The sequence below is a fragment of the Microcaecilia unicolor genome, chromosome 3 (genome assembly GCF_901765095.1).
Source record: "Microcaecilia unicolor chromosome 3, aMicUni1.1, whole genome shotgun sequence".
Taxonomy (NCBI): Eukaryota; Metazoa; Chordata; class Amphibia; order Gymnophiona; family Siphonopidae; genus Microcaecilia; species Microcaecilia unicolor.
Window position 1 is genome coordinate 376,136,096 of NC_044033.1, and position 27,668 is coordinate 376,163,763.

At 43.6% G+C, this 27,668-nt stretch overlaps 1 protein-coding gene across 1 annotated transcript in view; it reads left to right on the top strand.

Annotated features, from left to right (window-relative positions):
- The window catches only part of LOC115465137 (cGMP-dependent protein kinase 1-like), a 128,884-nt gene that overhangs the window by 23,119 nt on the left and 78,097 nt on the right, over nt 1-27,668 (top strand). Inside the window, exons 3-6 of the mRNA XM_030195537.1 lie at nt 5,186-5,315; nt 8,935-9,101; nt 15,186-15,299; nt 20,170-20,275. Coding sequence (XP_030051397.1) covers nt 5,186-5,315; nt 8,935-9,101; nt 15,186-15,299; nt 20,170-20,275 — 517 coding nt within the window. The remainder of the gene's footprint in view (nt 1-5,185; nt 5,316-8,934; nt 9,102-15,185; nt 15,300-20,169; nt 20,276-27,668) is intronic.

Below are 27,668 nucleotides of genomic sequence, written 5' to 3' on the forward strand. Positions count from 1 at the left end.
GTGTGCAAATTCTAGCCATGTTTAAGAATTTATGTGTGCATCTTTATAGAATACTGACTAGGAAGAGGCACATGTAAATTCAAACTGTTGCCAATTAGTGTCAATGATTGATTTTTAGCACCCAATTATTGGTGTTAATTGGCTTGTTATTCAGTTAAGTTGCTGCACAGATCAGGCATACACTCATATATACGTGCACAATTTTGAGTGCTATATATATTGAATTTGGGGGTTACTGTTTATACCGCTTGCAGCATCAGTGATTTCCAGAGCTAAACTATAAGTTGAGTGAAAAAAATATGTGTCCCCCTAGACTGTACTATTTAAAAGAGTAAACAAACAACTCACGTTTACCCATTTCACTCCATTCACGATGTTGTAGACCTTTATCATATTTCCCTACAGTCTTCTCTTCTTCAAGCTGAAGAGTCCTAACTTCTTTAGTCTTTCCTCATACGAGAGTTGTTCTATCTCCTTAATCATTTTGGTGGCCCTTCTCTGTACCTTTTCCAGTTCTGCTATATATTTTTTGAGATGCAGGCTCCAGAATTGCACACAATACACAAGCTGCAGTCTCACCATGGAGTGATAGTGAGGCATTATGATGCTCTTTGTTTTATTCTCTATTCCTTTCCTAATAATTCTTAACATTCTGTTTGCTTTTTTGGTCACCACTGCACACTAAACAGAACATTTCAATGTATTGTCCATAATGATACCTTAATCCTTTTCATCAGCGGTGACTCCTAATGTGGAACTTAGCATCATGTAGCTATAATTTGGGTTATTCTTCCTAACGCACATCACTTTGCACTTGTTCACATTAAATTTCATCTGCCATTTGGATACCCAGTCTTCCAGCCTCCCAAGGTTCTCCTGTAATTTCTCTCATACTGTATGCAATTTAACAGCTTTGAATAAATTTTTGTCATCTGCAAATTTGATCACCTTACTCATCATTCCCATTTTCAGATCATTTATAAATATAATAAAAAGCAATGTCCCAGCACACATTCTTGAGGAACTTTACGACTAAGGCACAAAAAGGTGCCCAAACTGACCAGATGACCACTAGAGAGAATCAGGGATGACCTTCCATTACTCCCACAGTGGTCACTAACCCTCTCCCACCCGCAAAAAACATCTTTAAAATATGTCGTGCCAGCCTCTATGCCAGCCTCAGATGTCATACTCAGGTCCATGACAGCAGTATGCAGGTGCCTGGAGCAGTAGTGGATGAGTGCACTTCAGACAGATGGACCCAGCCCCATCCCCCCCTGTTACGTTTGTGGAAAAAACAGCGAGCCCTCCAAAACCCACCAGAAACCCAGTGTACCCACATCTAGGTGCCCTCCTTCACCCGTAAAGGTGTAGTGGTGTACAGTTGTGGGTAGTGGGTTTTGGGGGGAGGGGGGTTGAGGGGTTCAGCACACAAGGTAAGGGAGCTATGTACCTGGGAGCAATTTATGAAGTCCACTGCAGTGCCTCCTAGGGTGCCCGGTTGCTGTCCTGGCATGTCAGGGGGACCAGTGCACTAGAAATGCTGGCTCCTCCCATGACCAAATGGATTGCATTTGTGGACGTCCTTGGTTTTGAAAATCACTGAAAATCAGAGACAACCATGTCTAGGGATGTCCATCTCTAAGGATGACCAAATTTAAGGATTTGGACGTCCCTGACAGTATTTTTGAAACGAAAGATGGACATCCATCTTGTTTCAAAAATATGGGTTTCCTCGTCCCTGGATTGGGACGTTTTGCGAGGACGTCCAAATCGAAACGTGGACGTCCCTTTTGAAAATGCCCCTCTTTGTCTAATGGTCAACTGGTCTAGATATAATTTGTCTATAGATCAATTCATCCAAAGTGACAATTCGTCTAAAAGTTAATTCATCTAATGGACAATTGGTGTAAAAATTAAATAATCAAGATAAAGATATGAAGTCATACATTTGTTGTGTGGCAGATCACTTTTTTAAAGTCAATAATGAGAATATGCTACATGCTTTAATCTAAAGAAGGCATTAACCTTCCATAGAAATTGCCCACAACTTGCGCTTTTAAAGCAACATTGACAAACTTTTGTGCTTTTTAATTTTCTCATATTTTCTTCACTCATATATATAAGTTCATAAAATTAGCTTCTTCCATAAAGTTTGTGTACTAATCTTTAATTTCTGAAAATTAAAAGGACTGAGTCATGTATCTTACTGTAGTTTTTTCTTAAAAACTTACACTGATTTTTGTATCAGTATCCTTCTCCTCTTTTGATTAGATCAATTATATCATTAGACCAATTGTATTTTAGACAAACTGACTCATTAGCCATCATGTATTTTAGACCAATGAGGGATTTTGTCAAAAACTTTCTAAATATCTGGATACTCTATATCAACTGACTCACATGTTTGTTTATTCCTTCAAAAATATCTAGTAGATTGCTGACGCAAGACTTCCTTTGTTGAATCCGGATTGACTCTGTTCCATTAAACCATATTTGTCTAAGTGTTAGGCTTATGGGTTTGTAGTTCCACGAATCATCCCTGGAATTGTAGGAGGAGCTAGCTACAGCTTAGTGGAAAGGGCAAATTTTGTAATGGTAGCTATTATCAGGATTTTCTAAAACCCTGTCCCACAAATTACCAATCCAAGTTCTATTGCTCCTGGAACTGATAAACAAGGAAACAGGCCAATTATTATAAAAATAAAGACTATCTATTTACAAGCAAGTGAAAAATGCAAACATGAGAACACGAGTAACTAAGAATTATATACAAATGCAAGATAACTCAGAAAAATAAAAAACAAAGGTTCTTATCAGATAATTAGTCAGAGTGAATGCACATTAAGCCTAGACTAGGCCCTGAAGTCTGGTCTGCTATAATTACCCTTTGGCAACAACAGAGCTGGCATACAACCTGAATGTAGATGAGGGTAGCAGATGATGATGTCAGCTGAATGCAGAAGATCGTGGCATGTCCCAGCAAGAGCAGAAAGAATGGCTGGTAGAAACCTGAATGGTGGTAGTTCAGGCCGAATGGAAAAAACAGCTACCTTCTTGGTTTCCAGTGCTGTTTCTTATATGGTTCTGGTAGAGGCTTGTCCTTAAAGATAAGCAAGCTCCTCCTTATGTTCTGAACATTTGTTCCTCAGAAACCACATTTTATGTCACTGAAGATGCAGTTCTTGGAATTAAGGTAAGTCCCTGAACATGGGCACCAGAGTGTTGAGGTCAAGCTGGTATCTGTAAAAAAAAAGTACAGGGCACAGTTTGTGCAAATGACATCAACTAAGTTGTCCAGTTCTAGCTGATGAACAAAAGCAGGTAAATGTTTGCTGCAGTTCCTGATGCAATATGTTCTTGGCTACATAGCCCATGGTTGCGAGCCTTCTCTATACTGCTGGCCTGAAGGAGAGGCAGACAAAGGTCTATGCTGCTTCACAGCATTGTCTATGTGATGTATTGCAGGAGATTGTAGCCATACCCTGTTATTTGCCATCTAGGCAAGGCCAAGACTCCTACTGAATCCTTTTTAAAAATTGGTGTTACATTGGCCACTTTCCAGTGTTCAAGTACCATAGACATCACAGATTGCCAATAGTAGATCTATATTTTCTAGTTCTTTTAATACCTTATGTACCATCCAGTCCATGTGATTTGCTGCAATTTAACTTGTTGATTTATCTTATAACATCTTCCAGGTTCACCAAGATTTGTTTTAGATCTTCTTTGTCACCCTTAAATATCATTTCTGGCACAGGTTGTTCCTTTGCATCCTTCTCAATAAAGACTGAAGCAAAGAATTAATTTGGTCTCTCTAATAGAACCTAGTCCTCCCTGAATACTCCTTGATGATCTAACGGTCCAACTGACTCTCTCACAAGCTTTCTGCTTCATTTTTTTATTATTAAATTTCAAACAAAATACAATCAAAGACAATCTCGGAAAGGATAAGCAGTGAGAAAACTTTGGAGAAAAGAAAAATTAGAAATAAAAAATATGTAAGGAAATATTTAGAGGCATATTTTCAAAGCACTTAGCCTTCCAAAGTTCCATAGGTTTCTGTGGAACTTTGGAAGGCTAAGTGCTTTGAAAATATGCCTCTTAGTCAACATTCAGGGGGGATCCAAGAGAAATATTACCAGAGGAAGTTGTTAAATTTAAGGAAAAATCATAATATAGAATTGCAGCAAGAGGCTATGGGGGCCTTTTACTAAAGTGCGCTAACTGATATAGCGCACGCTAATGATTACCATGAACTAAATGCCATGCAGCCCATAGGAATATAATGGGCTGCATGGCATTTAGGGGTCCTTTTACTAAGCTGTCAGAAAAAGGGCCCTGTGATAGCGGTGGGGGCCTTTTTTCCCCACACACCAGGGCCCTTTTTACCGCAGCGGGTAAACTTCCCCTCCAAAAGGCCATGCAGTAAGATAACTCTTACTGTGTGGCCATGTGGTGGGGAGCACTTACCGCGATTGAGGTGGCAGTAAGGGCTCCCTTGGTAATCCAGCGGTAACCGGGCAGCACGTAGCGATTCCTGATTACCGACGGGTTATTGCTGGGTTAGAAAAAAATAAAACATTTCCAGAGCATCAGAAATGGTACGAGTTCGACCCGGAAGTACTGCCGACGGCCACATTGGGCCAGCGGTAGTTCAGATTTAGCATGTGGTAAGCCTGTGTTGGGCTTACCACCATTTTGTAAAAGACCCCCTCAGCACGCCTCTGGGCATTAAATCCATTAGTGCACCTTAGTACAAGGACCCCTAATTCATAATCCAGAGGCTCAGTTTACCCTTACAGATTATTAGCCATAGTAAAAAAAAAAACAAAAAATCAAGACGAACCATACAGGCCCTTGCTGTTCAAGAAAAACTTCAACTGAGATGGTTCATAGAATATAAATGAATGATTATGAAACAGTATCACTTTGCATGGGTATCTAAGTTGCAGCTTGGCTCCCATGACTATTAATTGTTGATGAAAAGATTCATTCCAAGGGGTGTGAGCATAATCCATTTGGGGGGGAAGGGGGGTGAAGGTGCAAGATGATAGGGTGAGTATGATCCATTCCAAATTGTTGCTGAGGTGCAGGGTAAGGGTGTAAATATGATCCATTCTGGGGGGTGTTGGATGGGCAAACTAACTGGACTTCATGGTCTTTCCTTCTTCAATACTCTCAGGTGAAGAACAAGAGCACAGCCGTACTCATGAAGATGATATGGTGAGGCAAAGCAGGGGACAACAAATTGTCCCTGAACCCCTTCCAAATATCACAGACATACAAGTGCCAAGATTTCCAAAATCCTCCCGGTAAGTTCTTGGAAGAAGACTTCTGTGTAAAATGGGACAGCTAAATGCAGGCAAAAGTAGTTGTACTGCTCCTTTTCTAAACATAGAAACAGTGACAGTGACAATAGATAATGACCACACAGATTATCCAGTCTGCCCATCCACCCCAACTATTATTTAAAATTCTTTCCTCTTCACTTTCTTGAATTCAAACATCATCCTTGTCTCCACCAGAGATTGTTCCATGCATCCTCTACCCTTTCCATAAAGAAATATTTCCCGAGATTACTCCTGAGTCTATTCTATTTTATCCTTATCTCATTCCAGAGCTTCCTTTCAACTGAAAGAGGCCCTCTTCCTTTGCATTTATGCCATGGAGTTATTTAAATCTCTATCATATCTCCCCTCTCCCACATTTCTTCCACAGTATACATGTTTAGATCTTTGAATTTATCCCTATATGCTTTATGACGAAGACCAATGATTATTTTAGTGACCACCCTCTGGACCATCCTTTCTATATCCTTTTGAAGGTTTGGTCTCTACAACTCATACAATACTCAAAATGAGGTCTCGCAGGAGATATATACAAAGGCCCTAGTACCTTCATTTTCTGCTGGTCATTCCTTTCCCTATGTGCTCAGAAATTCTTTTGGCTTTTGCCATCATCTTTTCTACTTGTTTGGCTACCTTAATATCATGTATAAACATAACCTTCACAAATGCAAAAAATGGCTTGTTGGTAGGTTTGCCCTTCCAAATAAAATTGTTCTGTCAAAGCAACCACTAGGTCGACAAACACAGAAGAACAAAATCCCTCGCACAAATCTAGCAAGCAAAGCACAGTGAAGGTGACACCAAAAAATCAGGAGCTAGATGGTGTGTAGGTCATGTAAACGTTTATTTCTAATATCCAATGGACTCGACACGAATCATGTTTCGGCTACAAAAGCGTGCCTCAGGAGTCTCTTCAATATGGATGTGTTCACTACTTTAGCTCTCATATTGCATTAAGTTGTCACTATACCTTTACATATATCGTATGCCACTGGTTCGTTGATGAAGCAGCAAAATATAATTTCCGGAACTACAAAATAATTTTGTATTTTTGTAGTGCTGCCCACTGCCCAATTACCCCAGGGTTAGAGTGGGAGCCCTTACTAAATAGTTGGAAATGGCAGCACGGCAAGTGGTTCACTTACTGCATGGCCATTTCTTTTTCAAAAAACCCACCAGCTTTTCTCCTGTTGCAGTAAAACCTTGGCATGTGTCAAAAACACGCACTGACGCCAGTGCAGGCCTCCTTTAGTAAAAGGGGCCTAAATTATCATTTAAATCACAAAGAATGATATTCAGAAAGCCTTTTTTAAAGGCTGAGATCATTGAGACATTTGAAAAAATTATCTGAAACTAATTTTCAGACTGTACTGTAAGAATTGATTTTATCTGTTTTAGATTATTGCAATTCACTGTACCTAGCTTTCAAAGTCAATTGTTCGCTCCCTGCAAATTGTGCAAAATTCAGCAGCCAGATTCTTGACAGGAATGTCAAAATGTAATCATATTTCATAGACATTGAAGGAATTGCACTGTCTGCCAGTGTTTTGGTGGATTAGATTCAAGACATTGACTTTAATTTTCAAAGCCTTGAGTAATGATGCTCCTTTGTATTATCTTTGAGATTGTATTGGCGGGCTCGTAGTCCAGGGTTGCCAGGTGGAAAATTTTTTTCCCACCCAAACCAGCCTAAATCCAGCCCCAAACCCGCCCAAACTCAAACCCCGCCCCTGACACCCCCAGCCCCGCGTCATCACCCCCGCCCCCGCCGTCATCAACTCCGCCCCCGCCATCATCAACCCCGCCCCGCCGTCATCGGCCACGCCTCCCCCATCATCGGCCCCGCCCAGAGCGTCACTAACCCTGCCCCCCGCGGCCGAAAAAAACGCCTAAAAACTGCCCAAAAGACAAAAAAAGAAGCCCAAAAAACTGCAACCCGCCGCGGGCAAAACTTTCCCGCGGCGGGTCGCGGAAAACCGCCCAATTGGGCGGTAAAACCGCCCACCTGGCAACACTGTCGTAGTCTACATTTTGCTGATAAACTATTAGATGTTCCATCATTTAAGGACATTATACTTGAAGCTAATCGTTCAGCAATGCTTCAGGTCACAGGCACATCTATCTGGAATTCATTGCCAGTGGAAATGCATACGGTAACATCAATCCTTCAGTTTAGGAAAAATTTTAAAACATTTTTTTTTCACTCAGGCTTTTTTGGATTAGCTGCGGGTGGTCGTTTACAGTATGAATACCCACCGTGATAATGATTTTTTTTTAATATGATAAATTATATTGGTTTTGATAATCTTGTTATTTATTGTTTTTGTGTTTTGAGTATGTATATTTTAAGATGTACACCACCTAGCACAATCAGATAGAGTGGTTTAGAAATGTTTCTACAATGGGCCTTCCTGCTGGGTTTTTATAATGACTTGCATATTTTAGGTAATACATAAATGGTTGGATTCACTGGATGTTTGACTTCTAGAGATTCTTTTTGTTTTGATGTGAAAAAATCATTTCCATGGCTTAAAAATACTATAACGTCTGTGTTAGATCTTTTTTTAAAGGGTTTATAATTAGCATGGTCACCAAGGGCTCTTTATACCGAGCGATGGTAAAAGGGGCCTTGTGGTGGCATCAGTGTGTGGGTTTGCTGCGCACTGATGCCACCTTTTACCACTGGTGGTAAAGGGCTTTCTTTTTGTAGGGGAAGGAAATGCTATGAGCTAAGCAAAGGCATTCACATGCAGCCAATTACTGGAGTAGCCCTTACCACCACCTGTTTAGGAAATGGTATGGGCTCCGGTGGTAGTCTGGAAGTAACTGGGCAGCACATGGTGCTGTCCGATTACCACTGGGCATGCTTCTGGTGCTAGAGAATACAAAACTATTTTCCAGTGTCAGAAATAGTGCACAGTGGGAGCTGGAACTACTGTTGGGCTCCCCTGGGATCCCAGCAGTAGAGTCAAATTGTCATGTGGCAAGCTGGCAGTAGGTCCATAAGTACGTAAGTATTGCCATACTGGGACAGACCAAAGGTCCATCAAGCCCAGCATCCTGTTTCCAACAGTGGTCAATCCAGGTCACAAATACCTGGTAAAAATGAAACCAGCATGTGCCCAAAGCCTGCCTGAGCCCTTAACGCCACCCTTTGATCTAGTGGTAAAGACTTACGTGCTACATGCACGGTGACTGGTTGGCATGCACCAAGTGATTACCTCCAGAACTGGCGTAGGAGTTAATAAATAAATAATTCATCCAGGTGTTATAGGCGCACACCAAATCTGAAATTACTACCAGGAGGGTACACTGGCCTGGCGGTAGTCTCATTTGGGTGCTCGCTGCACGCATTTAGAGCCTATCGTGGTTTAATAAAAGGACCCCATAGTGAGTTTTTCCATATATTTTAAATCCAGGCACATCCGCCAAGCTCCAGTTTCAGTGCCGACACAGCATAAATGAAGCCCTATGTGTTACTTTGCTAACACATGTCCAAATTGTCATATCAATAAATTTTGCTGAATCTAAACCTAGATCTTTATTTTCTCTTTTATTCTTTCTCTTTTCTGGGGTTCTACAGTGCATTCAGACAGATAGTGAAAGCCATTAAAGCTAATGAGGTCCTTAAGCGCTTGGGAGAGGAGCAGCTTGACACAGTGGTGGAGAGCTTCACGTTGGCCCAGTATGGAAAAGGAGACACTGTCATCCATGAAGGCTCGGAAGGAACCACCATGTATATCATAGCAGGTACACATAGCATGAACATCGTTTTTATCTATATCCCAGGAACGTGGTCTTGCTGTAGACAAAAATGATTAGGATAACTTCACAAAGAGATGAAGCAATGCAACAATGAGATGAGAGGAAAAGAAATAATTCAAAAAGGAAATGCTTAAATTGTGTTTTAAATAATATTATGGGCATGCAGCCCTAAGCATTTCATCGCGTGTCAATTCCCATACATTAAATCTTCAACAAAATCCACAGTCAAATAATACCACCTTTACCCCCACCCCTTTTACAAAGCCAAGCTAGCGGTTGCCGGTGCGGTAATGCCGACACAGCCCATTCAAAGTGAATGAGCTGTGTCGGCATTGCCGCACAGCTTTGTTAAAGGGGGGGGGGGGGGGATTAAGAATGTATTCCGTTAGTTCATAAAAATTATTCCTTCAAAAATTTCTTTACCATAATCACCAACCTCAGGGGAAGGAAAAAGCATCAGAACATTGGAGTAATTGCATCAAAGCTGTTCTACTTCCTTTAATCATTGGCTTAAAAACCTCCCCAAATTTCTTTAAAGTGCATAATAGTGACTCACAACCACAAAAGTTTTTTTCAGACAGTTTTTTTCAGTTTTCTTCTTAATTAATTACTACAAATCATTTTCACTCAGGAGTATTTCATCTTTTTAAAATGGGACCATTCATTTATACAGCAGCTTGATATAGCACTGGGTTAGTGTGGGAGCCCTTACTGTCACCCCAATGCATGGCAGTAAGTCCTCCCCCTCCCCCACATGGCCACATGATAAGTGAAAGTTTACCATATGGTTCACAGACGATGCCATGCAGTCTTCATCAACCAGCTCTGATGTGGCCCTCACTGCTGCATCTTGGAAAATTTATTTTGCTGCACAGTTACCAAACAATTTTGTTAGTGTCATTTCCCATGTCATTTCCAGGATTTTTTTTTTTTTTGGGGGGGGGGGGGTTGGACAATTTAATTAGGGGAACAATATTGTTAAGAGTGTGTGCTCTTTTGCAAAAAAATGTGCATTCTATGTATTGGCACTTACACATCTAGGTTCTGAAATATCACTCTAACCCAGCGCTAACCGGGCAGCGCATGGCACTGCCCGATTACCACCAGGTACACTCCGGATATGATGGCATGCTAGGAGTGGGAAGTACCGCTAGGTTGTTGCGGTAGCCCAGCGGTGCTTCCTGTTTAGTGAGCGGTAAGCCCACATTGGGCTTACCACCATTTAGTAAAAGGGGGCCTATCAGTCCTGACTTCTCTGAGATCTGCCACTGACCAGCCTGATGTCTTGATTATAGTGGATTTTGTTAACCTCTCATACAAAAACATAAAAAAGAGAAAGTCCTCTTCCTCCACTCCTTTGTCTTTCTACTTCTACTACTACTACTACTTATCATTTCTGTAGCGCTGCTTCTGTGGCAAAAGGCATTTTTTGATGGTTATACTTCAGTAGCGTTACTCCCTTGAATTATTTACACAGCAGTCTTTGGAATCTAATCTACATAACATTGCAGCTCTCTCTGAAGAAGCCCTCATAGTTGGGTGAAACATGGACCATGTTGGCGTTATTTCTAGATTATTATAAAGACCTCAGATAGTCCATTATTAGCTGCAAAATTCTTCTGGATTTCTTCAATACCTACTGCAGCTAAGTGAAATGGACTTTTACTACATTGTGATATTTGGACTGCAAATGTGTGCTGTGTTTTGGTTCACATTGTATAGAATTTTTCCTTGCTGCGATGATTATATGAAACACAGTATGGTTTTATAAGAAGTATTTGGAACCAGTGTTTTTCTGAGCGCATGGTTTTCTCTCTATATAAAGTTTCAATTTGGAATTTGCAATCAATATTATTACTGCTTCTATTTCTGAGCACTCTTTCCATGCATCTATGGCTGCCATTTGTGTTACTAAATGCCCTGCCTGCTCCAGGCCTTACTGCTGCCTGGCTTGCTTGTGGACCAATGCAACAGCCCTGCTGTATTGTTGCTAGTGCTGCTCTAGTTGTTGCTACCTGGCACGATCACTTGCCCTGCCATGCCCTTGTTTCCACTGAGGTCAGTGGTGTGCTGAAGCAGGCTCTCACAGGCTCGCAAGAGCCGGTTGTTAAGTTTTTAAGAATTTTGGGAGCCGGTTGTTAAATTAGGGCCCTCCATGGCTACTTTAACAACTGGCTCCCAAAATGTGGGCTTGGGCCCCCTGCTGAATTCTCTTTTACTTTGCTGGTGGGGATGCTGAGCCCTGCCAGCCAAGTAAATAGACTGCTGCTGCTCCCAGCTCCTTGTTTCCAGCTCTGAGCAGCAGGCTCGGACTTCTTGAGCATGTGTGAGAAGTTCCAGCATGCTGCTCAGAGCAAGACGTTGGGAGTGGTGGCAGTCCATTTATTGGCTGCCAGCAAAGGTATGCCTAGCGTGCCCGCACGAAGGGAGGGAGGAGAGAGAGGCAAGTGTTGCTCCCCCCCCCCCCCCCCCGGCCACCCCTGGCCCTTCTAACTGCAGAGCTGGCTACATCCAGAGAAAGAGCCTGTTGTTAAAAATTTACCAGCACACCCCTGACTGAGGTGTTTTATTTATTATGGGAGAGTGGCTATTGGGGGTTATTAACATATAGTAACATAGTAAATGGCGTCAGATAAAGATCTGTATGGTCCATCCAGTTTGCCCAAAAAGATAAATTCATTATACATGGTATGTGATGCTTTATATGCATACCTGAGTTTCATTTGTCTTTGCCATTTTCAGAGCACAGATTGTAGAAGTCTGCTCAGCATTTCTTGTACTAAAAGGTGTGAAGCTAACGTCGAAGCCCCTTAAAATTTACACTCCAGCCCATCCATATCTATTCAGTCATGATCGGGGCACAGACTGTAGAAGTCTGCCCAGCACTGGTTTTACTTCCCAATTACCGGTGTTGCCACCCAATCTCCACTAAGATTCCGTGGATTCATTGCTTCTAAACAAGATTCCTTTATGTTTATCCCACGCATGTTTGAATTCCATTACCATTCATCTCCACCACCTCCTGCGGGAGGGCATTCCATGTATCCACCACCCTCTCTGTGAAAAAATACTTCCTGACATTACTCCTGAGTCTGCCCCCTTCAACCTCAGTTCATGTCCTCTAGTTCTACTGCCTTCCTGTCTCCAGAAAAGGTTTGTTTGCGAATTAATACCTTTCAAATATTTGAACATCTGTATGACGTCACCCCTGTTTCTTCTTTTCTCCAAGGTATACATGATTAGGTCGGCAAGTCTCTCGTACAGTTTGCAATGCAAATCCCATAGGATTGTTCTGTTTAATGCTCAAATTCTTGATGGGTGGGGGGGAGGGCCTGGAAGTTAATTGGAAGGGACCACAAAGCTGAAATTTCTCCTACAATGATTAATACCCTTGCACTGGCAATACTTAAATAGCAAATGCAAAGCATTTTGGATCACTGTAAGAATGGGGTGTACTCTTATAGGAGCAATAGAATAGTTTGCATAACTAGGTATATTCAAGATGAGCAGTGATACACAGCTTTAAGAGACCTGCTTCTGATACTCAGAAAGATGCAGACATAATTCTTAATTTACCTATGCAGCCTATTAAATGTGCTTTGACTGATGGACCTATAAAGGGGCATAATCAAAAGGGACGCCCAAGTTTTTCTGAGGACGTCCTTGCAGGACGTCCCCATGAAGGGGCGAGGAAACCCATATTATTGAAACAAGATGGACGCCCATCTTTTGTTTCGATAATACGGTCGCGGATGCCCAAATCTTGCCATTTAGGCTGCCCTTAGAGATGGTCGTCCTTAGACTTGGTCGTTTCTGATTTTCGGCGATAATGGAAACTGAGGACGTCCATTTCAGAAACGACCAAATGCAAACCCTTTGGTCATGGGAGGAGCCAGCATTCGTAGTGCACTGGTCCCCCTCACTTGCCAGGACACCAACCTTCTCATCCCGGAAGAGCTGCCGGGCCATACATGGCAAAGACCTGTTCACCAGGATGGCCACCCCACCCCTGCGCCCCTCCGAAAGGGAACATAAAATTTCACCCACCCATTGGCACCGCAATTTCTGATGCTCAACTAAGGAGAGTCTAGTTTCCTGTAGGCAGATTATGTTGGCCTGATTCAGGGCCTCCAAAATTATAATGTGCTTTATCGGGAAGCATTCCCACAAACATCCAAGAAACATATCAAACATTACTAGGGGCATTATCTCTCATAACCAGCTATAAAAAAAAAACAGTAACAGCTCACCCAATCACCTCCACAACTGCTACTGGGTGCAGAAAACGAGCCTGACAGCTGGAGGAGCCACCAGACAATACCATATCAGTCAGCCACGCAACCACACTAGAACCAAATGCACTCACACGTATCCAAGTACCCACTCCCTGCAACCCACACCCAAACAGCACCCCCTCTCAATACTCACCCATCACTACCACAACCCCACCTGTCTATTACCACCCCTAAAAGCCCTCCCTCAGTATTCCCACACTCATCCCACCACATCTACATGCGGTACAAACAGGAGAAACCACTACAGATGTTCAAGGTCCCACAAAGCAGTGGAAGCCTCCACAGGTGCCATTTTGTCATCCTTTCCGTGGGACTTTTCCGTTTCTTAACTCCTTTCCTGGACATGGATCCCACTCCTTTAGAGATAAATTTGTCCATGTATTGCATGCCAGAAGATAAGGAGGCTCACCAACCAAAATGTAAGTCTCTGAAGGGCACAAAAGTTATCTACAAGGTGCAGGAACCCCAGAGAGGATCAGGCACATGTCTGCTCCTCTCAACACATCAAGTCACTTCTATGGCCACACCTGATTTTTGCAAATAGAATTGTCCATCATATAGAAAAAAATTCTCTTTCATAGCTATGCAGGATAATTTCATCAGCAGTTCTGATGGAATTAAATGAGAATGATCTCTTCCTTCCAAAGGATTTTCAATGATGCATAAGGACCAGTGGCATAGCCAGACTGGTAATTTTGGGTGGGTCCACAGTTATTTTGGGTGGTCCTTCCAAACCATCCCCCCTTTGTCCTGTAGCTCTCTCTCCCTCTCCTGCACCCCCAGATCTGGTATTTGCTCCCACCCGCGATCTGCCAACTCCCCTTCCCTGGTGTACCTCACCACTTTTGCAGGTGGCAGCAACAATGCATACCCGCTGCCTGTGCTGTTCTCTGCAGGCTTCCCTCTGCCACATCCTGCCAGAAGAAACAGGAAGTGATGTCAGTGAGGGCGAGACATGGCAGAGGGAAGCCTGCAAAGATCAGTGAAAGCAGCGGATATGCATTGCTATTGTCACTTGCAAACGTGGTGATGTAAATAGGGAAAAGTTGCTGGGCTGCATACGGATCTGGGGAAGTGAGGGGAGCTAGGTGGCCACTCTGGAAGTGTGTTAGGGGGCCAGACAGGGTGGGCCTGAGCCAAGAATGGATGGGCCTGTGCCCACTCAGACCCATCCTTAGCTACGCCACCAGTAAGGCCTCACCACCAGCTGAATATTACCCCCATGGTCTTTATTTACCTTCATCTTTCCATGTTTCTATTTGGGAGGGAAATTTTCTAAAAGCCTGTTTCTGCACATGAAACACTGTTTTACCTGTGTAATTAAAATTGCCTAAGTTATCTGGTGAACCTAATGAAACACATAAAGAAATGTGGAATATCACACCTGTAGCTTGGGTCACAGTTCTCACCCTCCCACTTCAGTAAGTAAGGACCTGAAAAAGATAAACTAAGCTAATTAGAAGAACAGAGATGATGCCTCATGAGAAGGGCCTTAACAGACTATCATCTGTTGTCTTTAGGAATAAAGAGGTTGAATGGAGAACATGAACACATACTTTGAAAAATCACACAACTACAAGGGTCTTTTAAGGTCGAATTTGGTGACCTTGAAAGGCACATACTTTCAGTTTTCTGCTTTCTGCTGTTACCTTATTACAACTATATAGTGTGTAGCACCTTTCCTTGGAAGTGTATTCCAGAAAGGCTCTTGAGGAACGGAACGGAAGAAAGTGAACGGAAGAAAGTGAAAATTGCGTTGGCTCTTCTTTTTCAGAAGGACAGTTATTTGTGACACAGCGTGGGCAGCCTCTACGATCACTGTCAACAGGGGATGTGTTTGGGGAGTTAGCAATTCTATATAACTGCAAACGCACAGCTACAGTCACAGGTAAGCTCTCTGGATTTCCTGTGACTTATTTCCTTTAGTGTCATATCAAGATTACCTGTACAGCAGCCTACATAGGGTATGAGGTAGGAAAATTACTGAGAAGCCAAGAAAATGACCAGGACAGGGTGACCTGTGACCTGATATAAAATAAAATGACATGTTCACAGCACCAGTGTCAAGCACTGCAGCATTCATACTCCTGTGTAAGGCCCTGCCATCCCCCCCCCCTTGACATCACTTCCTGTTACAGTATGGGGAGGAATTGCAGGGTCTTCAGCTGCATAAGAATGTGAAGGCTCTGTGGTGCTCGATACTGTTTAAAAAAATTTTTTAATTGGCTTTTACTGTGCCAAAGGAAGGGAGGCATGAAAGAGAGACACGCTGGGCTGTGGGGCAGGTGGGGGAGGAAAAAGACTTTATCTGACATGTTAAACTGCAATTATACCAACTACATTTCTACAGATCTTTTAAAGTTTCAGTTATTAAATATATAATGAAATATGTAAGAGCAGCTTCAATTATAGGTTGGTTCTTGTTGCACATTATAAATAGTCTGGTTGATATTCAAAATAATTTAACCAGGCAGGAGAGGCACCTATCCATTTAAATTGCACCATTTGGCCGGCTGCTGATATTCAGTGGCACTTAAGTGGGCAGTGCCTCTACATATAATCTCTGATCAGCCATTTTTAAGTGGGCTAGGGAGGGGCGCTCTGAGGATGGAGTCAGGGAGGAGTTGACAGCTGTGTGAGTGCTGGCATCTGCATAGATAAGCAACCATGTAGGACCGCATTAAAAAGCAATCCTAACTCTGGTCACTTAGCTATGCAGATGCTGACACTGAATATCAGCTGGTACCCACATAGCTGTCAGTGGTCCTGTCTCTCAGACATGTACTCCTCTCCCTCCTGAGCCCCTCCACAATATGACCAGAACTTCGTACCTGAACCATGCCACCCTTACACATTTCCCCTCCCCACCCAATTCTGACCCCCTCCGATTCCAGATGCCCCTAATTGTGACCCCCGCCCCCAATTCTGATGCCCTTCAATTCCAGACCTCCCTAATTCCAATTCCCCCAATTCTGGACCTCCCCAATTCCAGACCCTCTACCATGTGTAGGTAGGCCCCCCTGGAACTACCTTTAGGTCCCTCGTGGTTGAGTGGCTCATCAGGACAGGAGCAAACTCCACTTGCTCCTGCCCTAGCGGCTGCTGCTTTAAAATGGTGGGTGCAGCTCTAATGGTAGCCTCATGGTACTACTGCTAGAGGTCAGTCTTCCATATATGGATATCAACTACCAAATGCTAGCTCTCATGACTGCCAATAGTGTGGCCACAGTAACCACCATCTCAACAGGGTGGTAAGAACAGCTGTGCTATCAGCAGTCTGATTGCATAGCTGCTAACAGGAGGAGTGCCACAACGATGCACCCCCTGGCCTTTTGATCCCTCCCTGATGTCTGATCTCCCCATGATGTTAAATCACCCATCCCAGTCCTCCTCCTTTCTCCTGTCCTTGTCCCCCTCCCCTACAGGTCAGATCCCCCTCACTGGACACACTCCCTGACACAACAACCCTGCCCGTAACACAAAACCCTGCCTCCCCCCTGAGCCTTATCCCCTCCCCACCCTGACCCTGCCTGGGACTTACCTAAGGGTGTGCATGTGCCCCAGTAGCAGCAGTCTCTCTCCACTGCCTGGGTTGACATTGTCATCCAAAATAGTTACCCCCTAGTAGTGCAACAAGACTATTACTAGGAGAGATAGGTGCCATTTTGGGCGATAGCTCCAACTTGGGCAGTAATAGACCATAGTAATGGGCCACTATGGACTACCACTGCAGACCACCAGGTAGGTCCTGGAGGGGTTAGGGGTTGAGGGGAGGGGAGGTCTCTGGGGTGCGTTGTGTCAGAGGATGTGTTCGGAGAGGGGAATCAGGAGTGGAATCAGACCCTGGGGACAGGATCAGAAGGCCAGGGATATTCATCATGCACCTGTTAGCAGCTAGACTATTGGACTGCTGAGAGTGAAGCTATACTTACCACTTCCTCTTGGAAGGATATATGGAAGGATGACCCCTAGCAGTAGTACTGCAAGACTACCACTAGAAGGCAGAGGCACATTTGATGACAGTTCTAATTCGGGCAGCAACAGAGGGTGACCACTGTGACTTGGTAATTTTCTTTTCTTTTCTTTAGTCAGCGACACTGTTCTGAAGTCGCGCCCTTGGAAGACCTCAGCCCGGGGTTCTGTGTGTGCTCTGTGCTTCCTTTTCAATACTTAAAAAAACCCAGATAAGTTCATTTTGTGATTGGCAGCCATACGTGTTGGTTCCTGTGATACGGCTATATCCTGGTATATGCAGGGTAGCGAGTGCCACTTTGTGGTGTTTTACTCACTTGATGAGCCATGGGTGCGTTACAAAGGGACCTTCTGCTGCTTGGGCAGATGCATACTGGATTGTTCCAGGAAGCACCTCTGCTTATGCTAGTGATATCACTGGAAGAATTCAGTTTTCTATACATCCAGCTGATGGTGGGAAGGGATAACGTGGAGGGGCATAATCGAAAGGGACGTCCTCGTTTTGATTTGGACGTCCTTGCAGAACGTCCCGATCCAGGGGCGGGGAAACCGGTATTTTTGAAACAAGATGGACGTCCATCTTTTGTTTCGATAATATGGTCAGGGTCGTCCCTAGATTTGGTCGTCCCTAGACTTGGTTGTTTCTGATTTTCGGCAATAATGGAAACCAAGGACGTCCATCTCAGAAACGATCAAATGCAAGCCATTTGGTCGTGGGAGGAGCCAGCATTTCTAGTGCACTGGTACTCCTGACATGCCAAGACACCAACTGGGCACCCTAGGGGGCACTGCAGTGGACTTCATAAATTGCTCCCAGGAACATAGCTCCCTTACCGTGTGTGCTGAGCCCCCCAAAGCCCCCCCAAAACCCACTACCCACAACAGTACATCAGTAACATAGCCCTTACGGGTGAAGGGGGCACCTAGATGTGGGTACAGTGGGTTTATGGTGGGTTTATGGTGGGTTTTGGAGGGCTCGCTGTTTCCTCCACAAATGTAACAGGTGGGGGTGGGGTTGGGGCTGGGTCCGCCTGCCTGAAGTGCACTGCACACACTAAAACTGCTCCAGGGAACTGCATACTGCTGTGATGGACCTCAGTATGACATCTGAGGCTGGTATAGAGGCTGGCACAAAATATTTTTACATATGTTTTTTGAGGGTGGGAGGGGGTTAGTGACCACTGGGGGAGTAAGGGGAGGTCATCCTTGATTCTCTCCAGTGGTCATCTGGTCAGTTTGGGCACCTTTTTGTGCCTTGGTCGTAAGAAAAACACGGCCAGGTAAAGTACTACTATAACTACTATAAATCACTTCTATAGCGCTACCAGTCGTACGCAGCGCTTTACAATTGAACATGAAGAAAGACAATCCCTGCTCAAAAGAGCTTACAATCTAAATCAGGACAAACAGACAGGATCAATAAGGATAAGGGAAGGACAGACAGAAGGACACAAGGATAAGATAAAAGTGACAAGTCAGGAGTCGAAAGCAGCATCAAACAGGTAGGCCTTTAGCCCGGATTTGAAGGCAGCCAGGGATGGAGCTAGACGTAATGGCTCAGGAAGCCTATTCCAGGCATAAGGTGCGGCGAGATAGAAGGAGCGGAGTCTGCAGTTAGCGATGGAGGAGAAGGGTGCAACTAGGAGAGATTTGCCTAGTGAATGGAGTTCTAGGGAAGGAGTGTAGGGAGAGATGAGGGTGTACTCGGAGAGGTAGTGAGGGGCTGCAGAGTGAATGCACTTATAGGTCATCCAAGTGTTCGTCAGGGACGTCCTTGTTTCTTTCGATTATGGGTCGAGGACATCCTAGTGTTAGGCACGCCCAAGTCCTGCCTTTGCTATGCCTCCGACACGCCCCCTTGAACTTTGGCTGTCCCTGCGACGGAAAACAGTTGGGGATGTCCAAAATCGGCTTTCGATTATACCGACCCTGTGAGAAGGGCGTCCATCTTCCGATTTGTGTCGAAAGATGGGCGTCCTTCTCTTTCGAAAATAAGTCCGATAGTGATCACCCTCTGCTACTGCCCAAGTTGGCACAGTCATCTAAAATAGTGCCTCTTCCTCTTAGCTGTAGTCTCGCAGTACTACTGCTAGGGGTCTTCCTTCCATTTATCCTTCCAATATGAAATGGTAAGTATAGCCTCACTCTCAGTAGTCCAATATCATGGCTCCTAACAGGTTGGTGCCACTGAAAAAAAACCTGGTTAGCGCCAAACTAAACACCAGCTATTATAGGGGCGTTCCAGGGGTAGAGTCAGCACTTGGCCTATTAAGTGCTGATATTCAGCACTTAACCGGCCAGATTAAGTGCATAATTAGGACTGCTTAAAAGTTAATCCTGTTGTTACGCAGTAACTCATAGATGGCTAAGTGCTGAATATTGCACTTAACTGGCAGCAGGCTATAGAAACCTGGAAATTCTATGCTGGTGCCTGGCATTGAATTTACGGGTTTAACACCAGCAGCAGTCAGCAAAACACTGTCCACTGCCAGCTGAATATCAGGCCCATAGTGTACAAAATATTGTAAGTGCTTGCCTCATTTAGGTATATGCACTCACAACCGGTCTATGGTTGGTGTAACTGCAGGTGTCTAAATGTTGCGTTCCTTCATAGAATAGACTTCTATCAAATTGCCTTTGTCGTGACTGGAGCAGGAAGAAAAGCTGTAACTAATGAGGTTGTGTTGTGTTAGTTTTAATGATGGCATGCATGCATCACTTGCCTTTTAACCTATGACTTTTCTTAACAAATAAGCCATGCCTGGTCTCTCTCTCTCTCTTATTAGCCACCACTGACGTGAAGCTCTGGGAGATTGATCGTCAAACCTATCGAACCATCGTAACCCAGAAACATAAGCAGAAACGCCAAGCAATCTTGGGCTTCCTCAAGGAGTGAGTGTAACAAGGGAATACCCACCTCTGAGAAATCCAAGACTGAAACATGAAAATCAGCACATTCCATTAAAATGTACTTTGTCCAATCACCTTTTTTTTTTGGCAGAGATAGGAAGCAGTATTTCCGAATATAACAGATGTTTCCGGGAGTAGAGCCATGTCATACCGCTTACTGACTACAGCATGAGAACTCTGGTGCAAGGAAGGAGCTGGTGATGATACTGTGTTTATCTTTTCCTTGGACCGATGGGTTTCCACAAATTCTTTATTGCATTTACCACCTAAAAGAACTAGGCGGCTTACAATTTAAAATTTAACATATAAGAAGACGAGACAAAGAACTCCAATAAAAATAGAAAAGAGAGAAGAAATAGACAACAAACCAACTGATTATCAAACAAAAAACACGAGGATAGTCAAGAATAAAGATGAGAAGAGGTAAAAAAAGGGAAGGGAGAGGACTCCATCATCACTCCACCATCACAGTCCAAAAGACTGCTTAAACAACCAAGTCTTGAGCGCAGTTTTAAATTTGAGAAGGGAAAGCTGACTATGAATAGCTAACGGAAGATTATTCCAAAAAGCAGAGGCTAAAAAAATAGAAAGCACTCTGACATGCGCGCTCATACTTGGCAGCTTTGGGACCTGGGAGTGTTATACGATGGTCATTTATTGAGTGTAACGAACACATAGGGGAATAAGGGCCGGTAGGGGAACCAATTCTAAAACCTTTAAAAGCTAGAAGACGTATTTTATATTGAATTCGGTAAAAAATAGGTAACCGATGAAGTTTCTGAAAAAGAGGAGAAACTGAGTCATATTTTTGTATGCCACCTTTGGTCCCTCAACTTGTGGAAACCAATCGGTCCATCCCTACTTCAAAGTACCTGGATTGCTTTTTGATGTAGGGTTTTGATCTCCTGTTCTATACTTATTTATCTTTTCTTTCCACTGCTCCATAACATGATATTGTGCCTCTTGAGCACAGGCTCTCAACACAGTCCTTGGGATACATATCAGGTTTTCAGGCTATCCACAATGAATATTGAAGAGATAGATTTGCATAGAATGAAAGTAGTGCATGCAAATGTATCTCATACATATTCATTGTGGTTGTGCTGATAACCTGACTGGCTGGGTGTGTCCCGAGGACAGGGTTGAGAACCCCTGCTCTTGAGAGTTTGGGCCCCTCTGCAGACACCACTGCAATATGCAGGGTAGAGTCTTAGATTTGAGAAGGCTTCAGTTGTGGGTAACAACTCCACCTCTATTTCTCATAATGTCATCTAACATATATAATTATGAGCAGCCAATTTCTGTTTTCTTTATCTTACATTACATTATTCACAATATACATCAAGACAGAAATGGCAACAAAAGAATACTTAATCAATTCCAAATCCAAAAATAATAGGAAACATTATAATCAAAATATATCAAAATATGAAAATGCATTCAATTAGCCCAAAAATAACAGAGGAGACCATGAAACAAAAGTACTGGGAGATGGTTAAACAAAGCCAAATATAGCAATCAGAAAAAAAAACACAATCACTACGTTCAATTTATAAATAGCTAGTAGGACTCAATCATTATGAACATTTTGGGCTCTTTCTTCCATCTAAGAAAAATATAGCTGGGAGGGTATGAGCAGCCACAGTCATGCAGAAGTAGAACCAAGTAACTTACCCAGTGCTGGGCAGTAGTTAACTACTTTTCAGTAATCAATCCAAAACGTTTAACTACTCAAAAATAGTTGGTAGTTGCCTGGTGGCTAAACTACATTTTAAGTAGTTAAGAAAAACAATCTCAGTTGTGTTTTTAAGTTATTCTACACTGCTTGCACTTCTCTTGTGATTGGATAAAATGAGAACCTGCATTGAGGACATTTCTTTTCTTTTGTATTATGGCATAGCTAGTGTTTGTTGTTTATTTAGGAATGAATAGCTCAGTAGTGAGGGAGTTTTATAAACCGGATGAGAAAAAAAATTTGTAGTGAACCTGTAACTTCTGTGTACAAAGCAGGGGTGTAGCCAGACTTCGGTGGGAGGGGGGTCCAGAGCCCGAGGTGAGGGGGCACATTTTAGCCCCCCCGGTGCTGCCGACCCCCCTGCCATTGCCGACCCCCCCTGCCGAGGACCCTCTCGACCCCCCCTTTCCGCCGCCAACCCTTCCCCGCCACCGCCGTTGCCTACCTTTGCTGGCGGGGGACCCCAACCCCCACCAGTCAAGGTCGTCTTCTTTCTTCGTTCTGTTTCTGAGTCTGACGTTCTGACTCAGAAACAGAACAAAGGAAGAAGAAGAAGACCTCGGCTGGGGCTTGGGGGTCCCCCGCCAGCAAAGGTAGGCAACAGCGATGGCGGGTTGGTGGCGGGGGGGAGGGTCGAGAGGGTCATCGGCAGGGGGATTCAGGGCCAAGTCTACAGGGGCTCAGGCCCCCATGGTCCCACGTAGCTACGCCACTGGTACAAAGTGAGATCAGTGGCAATATCACTTCAAGCACCAGCTTCATCAAGGATCTCAAGGTGAGTATTGTAGGCTACTGGTGCACAGATTGTCCACTTGTTGGTGTCTCACTTTCATATTATTTTCATTTATATGGTGCTGGTTTGACAGGTTATAATGTGGCAGCAGCACATATGTTACCGACTGCTGCAATTTGTTAAAATCCGGTTGTGATTTGTAACTATCTGACAATTTAAAAATCTAAGTCTAATCCTGTTGCAATTCAGTTGTTACATAAAAAATAAAGTACAAATGAAAATTTAAAATCACATGGAGGCATATTTTCAAAGCACTTAAACTTACAATGTTATGTGTAATCTATGGAACTGTCGAAGTGCTTTGAAAATGAGCCCCTACTTAATCTCTCCCTTAATTTCATGTATGCATTATATTCTCTTCAGTGAGACTAATGGTGTTTAGTCTAACTTCCAACTTATGTGCAAAACATTGCATTAAAACAGGAACAACATCCTAGTCATCATACAAGGTTCAAGACCATGCAGTCAACAATGGCAACAAAGAACGGCAAGAAGTGGAGTGCCGAAAGATGTGATCCATCCAAGCAACCAGAGCCACCAGCAAAAAAATGTATCCAAGTTCCATTCAACAGCTCTCTGCCCAGACAAGGAACTATTTCACAGAAACAGTTTGATCATGAAGTCTTGTTGATGATTGCAGAAGATATAATACCGCTTGCAACAGCTGAACAAAGTGGCTTCAAGAAAGTTTTGGCAGTGATGTATGCCTGCTGTCTAACTTCCGAGTAGGTGCAATCTAACACAAAGCTTAAACGAACTGTATGACATTCACAAGAACTTGCTTATTACAGAATTACAACAGGTAGAACATGTTTCTGTAACAGCAAATCTCTGGAGCAACCACAAGCGCAGTTCACTACATAAACAAGGAGACACTATTGCGCCATTTCCGTGCTTTGGCTGTTGAAAGGTCTAAACATTCCCACACTGGGGAGAAGATTACTCAAATGATGACTGAACTGTTTGTGGAATTCCACATAACCAAGATCATCTGCTGCATTACTGACAATGCAGCAAATATTACAAAAACTGTGCGTCTTTTGAATAACATTTGCGCTGGTTCATGCTCAGCAGAGTCCAACAGCCAGTCACTTTTCAAGTTGAAGCTGCTGATGTTGGATCTCTGTTTGATGCAGTCAAAAATGAATCATGCACTGATGACATTGACTCCAACTGGTTTCACAAGTACTAGAGATGTGCCAATCACACACTCAGTCTTGTAGCAGCTGTTGACAGCCGTGAAGTATATAAAGATTTGTGCTACAAGAAAATGTTTAACATGGGGAAAGTACAGGTTCTTAGCAATGTAGTCAGCAGGAGTACCAAACAAGCAGATGTTGTTGAAGAGGTGGCTGATCTTCCATTCCTCAGTCCTGATCAAAGTCTTTTAATGGTTCTATAGAATAATCAGTAACCTCGCCAGGTGCCCTTGGCCTGGATTGGCCGCTGTCGTGGACAGGATGCTGGGCTCGATGGACCCTTGGTCTTTTCCCAGTGTGGCATTACTTATGTACTTATGTACTTATTTTTGCAGTGGCACAGTCTTGTTTCCATCTACGGCCAACTGGCCAGACTGTGCCAGCCAGGACATGTGGACAAACAGTACATCTGCCACAGAGCCAATGTCCAAAAAGCAGGTCTTCTAGCAGGTCATCAACATAATCTGGAAGGGCTGATGGAACTAACTTCTCTTTGAAATTCTTGTTTCAGAGAGCCTTTAAACCAGTCAAGTACATTTCCACCAATTCCAAAGTGATCTAAAAGTCAAAGAAGTATGCTGTGGTTGACCATATCGAATGTACTCGACATGTTGAATTGAAGTAGGAGTATGCTATTTCCTAAGGCTATTTCATTCTTGAATTTGGCCAGTAGGGAGGCCAGCACAGTTTCGGTACTGTTGAAAGGGCGGAAACCAGATTGAGATTCATGTAATAAAGAGAATTTGTCCAGATAGTCAGTGAGTTGTTTGGTCACTAAACTCTCCATCAGTTTAACTACAAGTGGGATAGATGCAACTGGTTGAGTAGGCAATAACAAGGTCTTTATTCTTGAAGCACTCATGACCCTCCAGGATGTGCCAATGTTTTCTCATGGTCTTCTGTATATGGCTGGCTAGGTGTAAATATTGTAATTTGCAAACAATTGTAGGTCCATAGGCGGTCGGTGGCCCAACTGTTTGGGGAGGCTAAAGGGGGCGGGGTTAGGGGGTGGAGCCAGGGGTGGAGCTTAAATCCATAATTGTCTGATAACACACAGAAAAAATAAATAAATAAAAATAAAAGTCACAATTAATACCTTTTATTAAATTTAGATATTAGATATTGTCAGCAAGCACCTCTCCGTGCTGTCCGCTCTCGACCCGCACCTCTCCGTGCTGTCTGTCTTCACCCACACAATTGGGGCTAAGAGGAACTGCTTCTGCTCACTTGCAAAAAGTAATTATTCACAGTACCAAATTTATCCTGCAGAGTACTTTATTACACCGCGGTACCCGTGGGAAAAACAGTATGTTCACTGTACAACTTTGTTTTTCTGATCATGCTGGCTCAGTATCCGATTCTGCTGCTATCTGTCCTCTTAACTCCGTTTCCAGGGCTTCCTTTCCATTTATTTCTTTACTTTCTGCCTTTCTTCTTCATTTCTTGTCATCGCTCCCCTGCCCCCCTCCAGCCATCCATACCCACCCATTGATTCTCTCCTCTCCTCTCTGTCCCCGGGCAGATTTTCTAACAGGAGCTGCTCATCCAATCAGAGAGCTCTATTTGAATGCAGATTAACATACAGACACTCTAATGGGAATTTTTAGTCAAACACACTAGCTAAACCCTTCTTTTTTGGATCAAAGTTCACATTTTTGATCAGAGCCATGCCCTAACATTAAGGCTGTAAACATTTCCAACAATTTTTACCCATAAATATGCAAATGAGAACCTCCCAAAAACAGACTAATTTGCATATGGCTTGAGCAAATTTGAGTACACTTCCTAGCACCTAAATTCTGCAATTAGATTTAATGCAAATACTTTTAAAACTTATTTTTAGCACTTTTAAAATTTCAGGGGTCAGTGCAAGTCTCTTTGGTGTGAACTGCTCATGTGCAGGAATTCATGATCCTAGTTAAATATCTCCCTGGCAACCCAGGACACCTCCAGCCAACCCCCTGCTCTGCTCTCCCAGCAGTAAGATAATCAAATTACAACTGGTTATACACAAGGCTAGAGACGGCTTTCACTGAAGCTGCTGCTATTTAAACCCCCCAGAGCAGCAGGACTGGCAGGAGAACTACTACCAGTGGTGTAGCCAGACAGCCAATTTTGGGTGGGCCTGAGCACAAAGTGGGTGGGCACAAACTTTTCTCTCCCCCTCCCCCCCCCCAGCACTTCCCAATTCAAAATATAAATACTTTAGCAGATGAGGATCCCCAATCTCTGTCAGCTGAAGGCCTCCAGTAAAGATGGCCAGAACTCCTCTCCACCAAGCCCAGTAAGCAGCAGCAACTCCTCGAGCCACTGATGCCAGCACCCCCATACATGCTTAGTTGTCAGTAGCTCCAGGATGCTGCCCCCATCTGCCAAGCTCAGTAGAAGGCATCTCTGGCCAGCTTCAGAAGAGACCCCAGCTAGTAGGACTTGGGAATCCCCACTAGCTACAGCAAAGGGTCAGGGCTGCCGTTAGCCATGCTGGTGACCAGGGCATAAAATAAAGCCCCTCCCCCAATTCCCTCTCCTCATCTGCCCTTAAAGTCACACTGACAGACCGTCACAAATTACAGAACAAGGGATCACAAATTAGAAATAAAAATATATAGACAAAATTGAACTGGGAACCTCAGCATGTACTGCAACACTGGAGAAAAAAACCCCCAAAACAAAACAAAAGCGCATTTCCTTTTCTACGTAACACAATAAAAAGATATCCGCTATGCACATTTCCCAAAGTTAACATATTCCATTTAAAATATTCAAAGTAAAATGATTTTCCTACCTTTATTGTCTGGACATTTTATTTTTCCATCATGTTGGTTCCAATTTCTCTTTCCCACTTTCCTGTCTGTCTTCTGCTAATTCTTCAAGCGGTTGTCCATTTGTCTTTTTTCTCCTGTTGTTTCATTTCCTCACTACACCTACCTCTGAAATATTGATCCTTCCATTTTAGCTCTTTCCTTTCTTTTTTTTTTTTTCTTTTCTGCCTCTGCACACTCAAATTTCATCCTCTTTCTAAATCTTTTCCTTCTTTTTACTTTTCAGATATCTATCACATTTCCATCTCCTTTCACCCACTAGCTCTCCCATTCCGCATCTCTCTCCTTCTCAGCCTTCCATTCCCTTCCATCTTCAATCTGCATGCCATTACCATATTTCTACCCCCTGTGATCACTATTCTCTCATTTTTTCCTTGCCATCTCCACTCTCTGGGCCTTTCCCCCATGCTTCCCCCATTCCCAGTGTCTCCCTCCCTCCACCCTTCCAGCCCTGCATCTGTTCCCTCTTTCTACCTTGTAGCCTGATATTTCCCTATCCCTTTTACCTCTCATCACCAGCGTCTTCCTGTCCCATCTCTCTCCCCTCCCCCATTATCCAGCATTTTCCCTTTCTCTTCCCTACCATCCACTGTCTATCTTCTCTCCCTGGATCCATCTTCCCTCTTTCTCCCCTCCCTGGATCCATCTTCCCTCTTTCTCCCCTCCCCCACTTGTGCATATCTCCTTTCCTCTCCTCTTCTCCACCTTCATGTCCAACTTTTCTCCCTCTCCCTGCCTTGAGCCCCTGGTTTGACATCTCTCTCTACCCCCTTCCCCCCCCCACCTACCACCATCTCTCCATCCTTCCTTTCCCTCGCCTCAATGC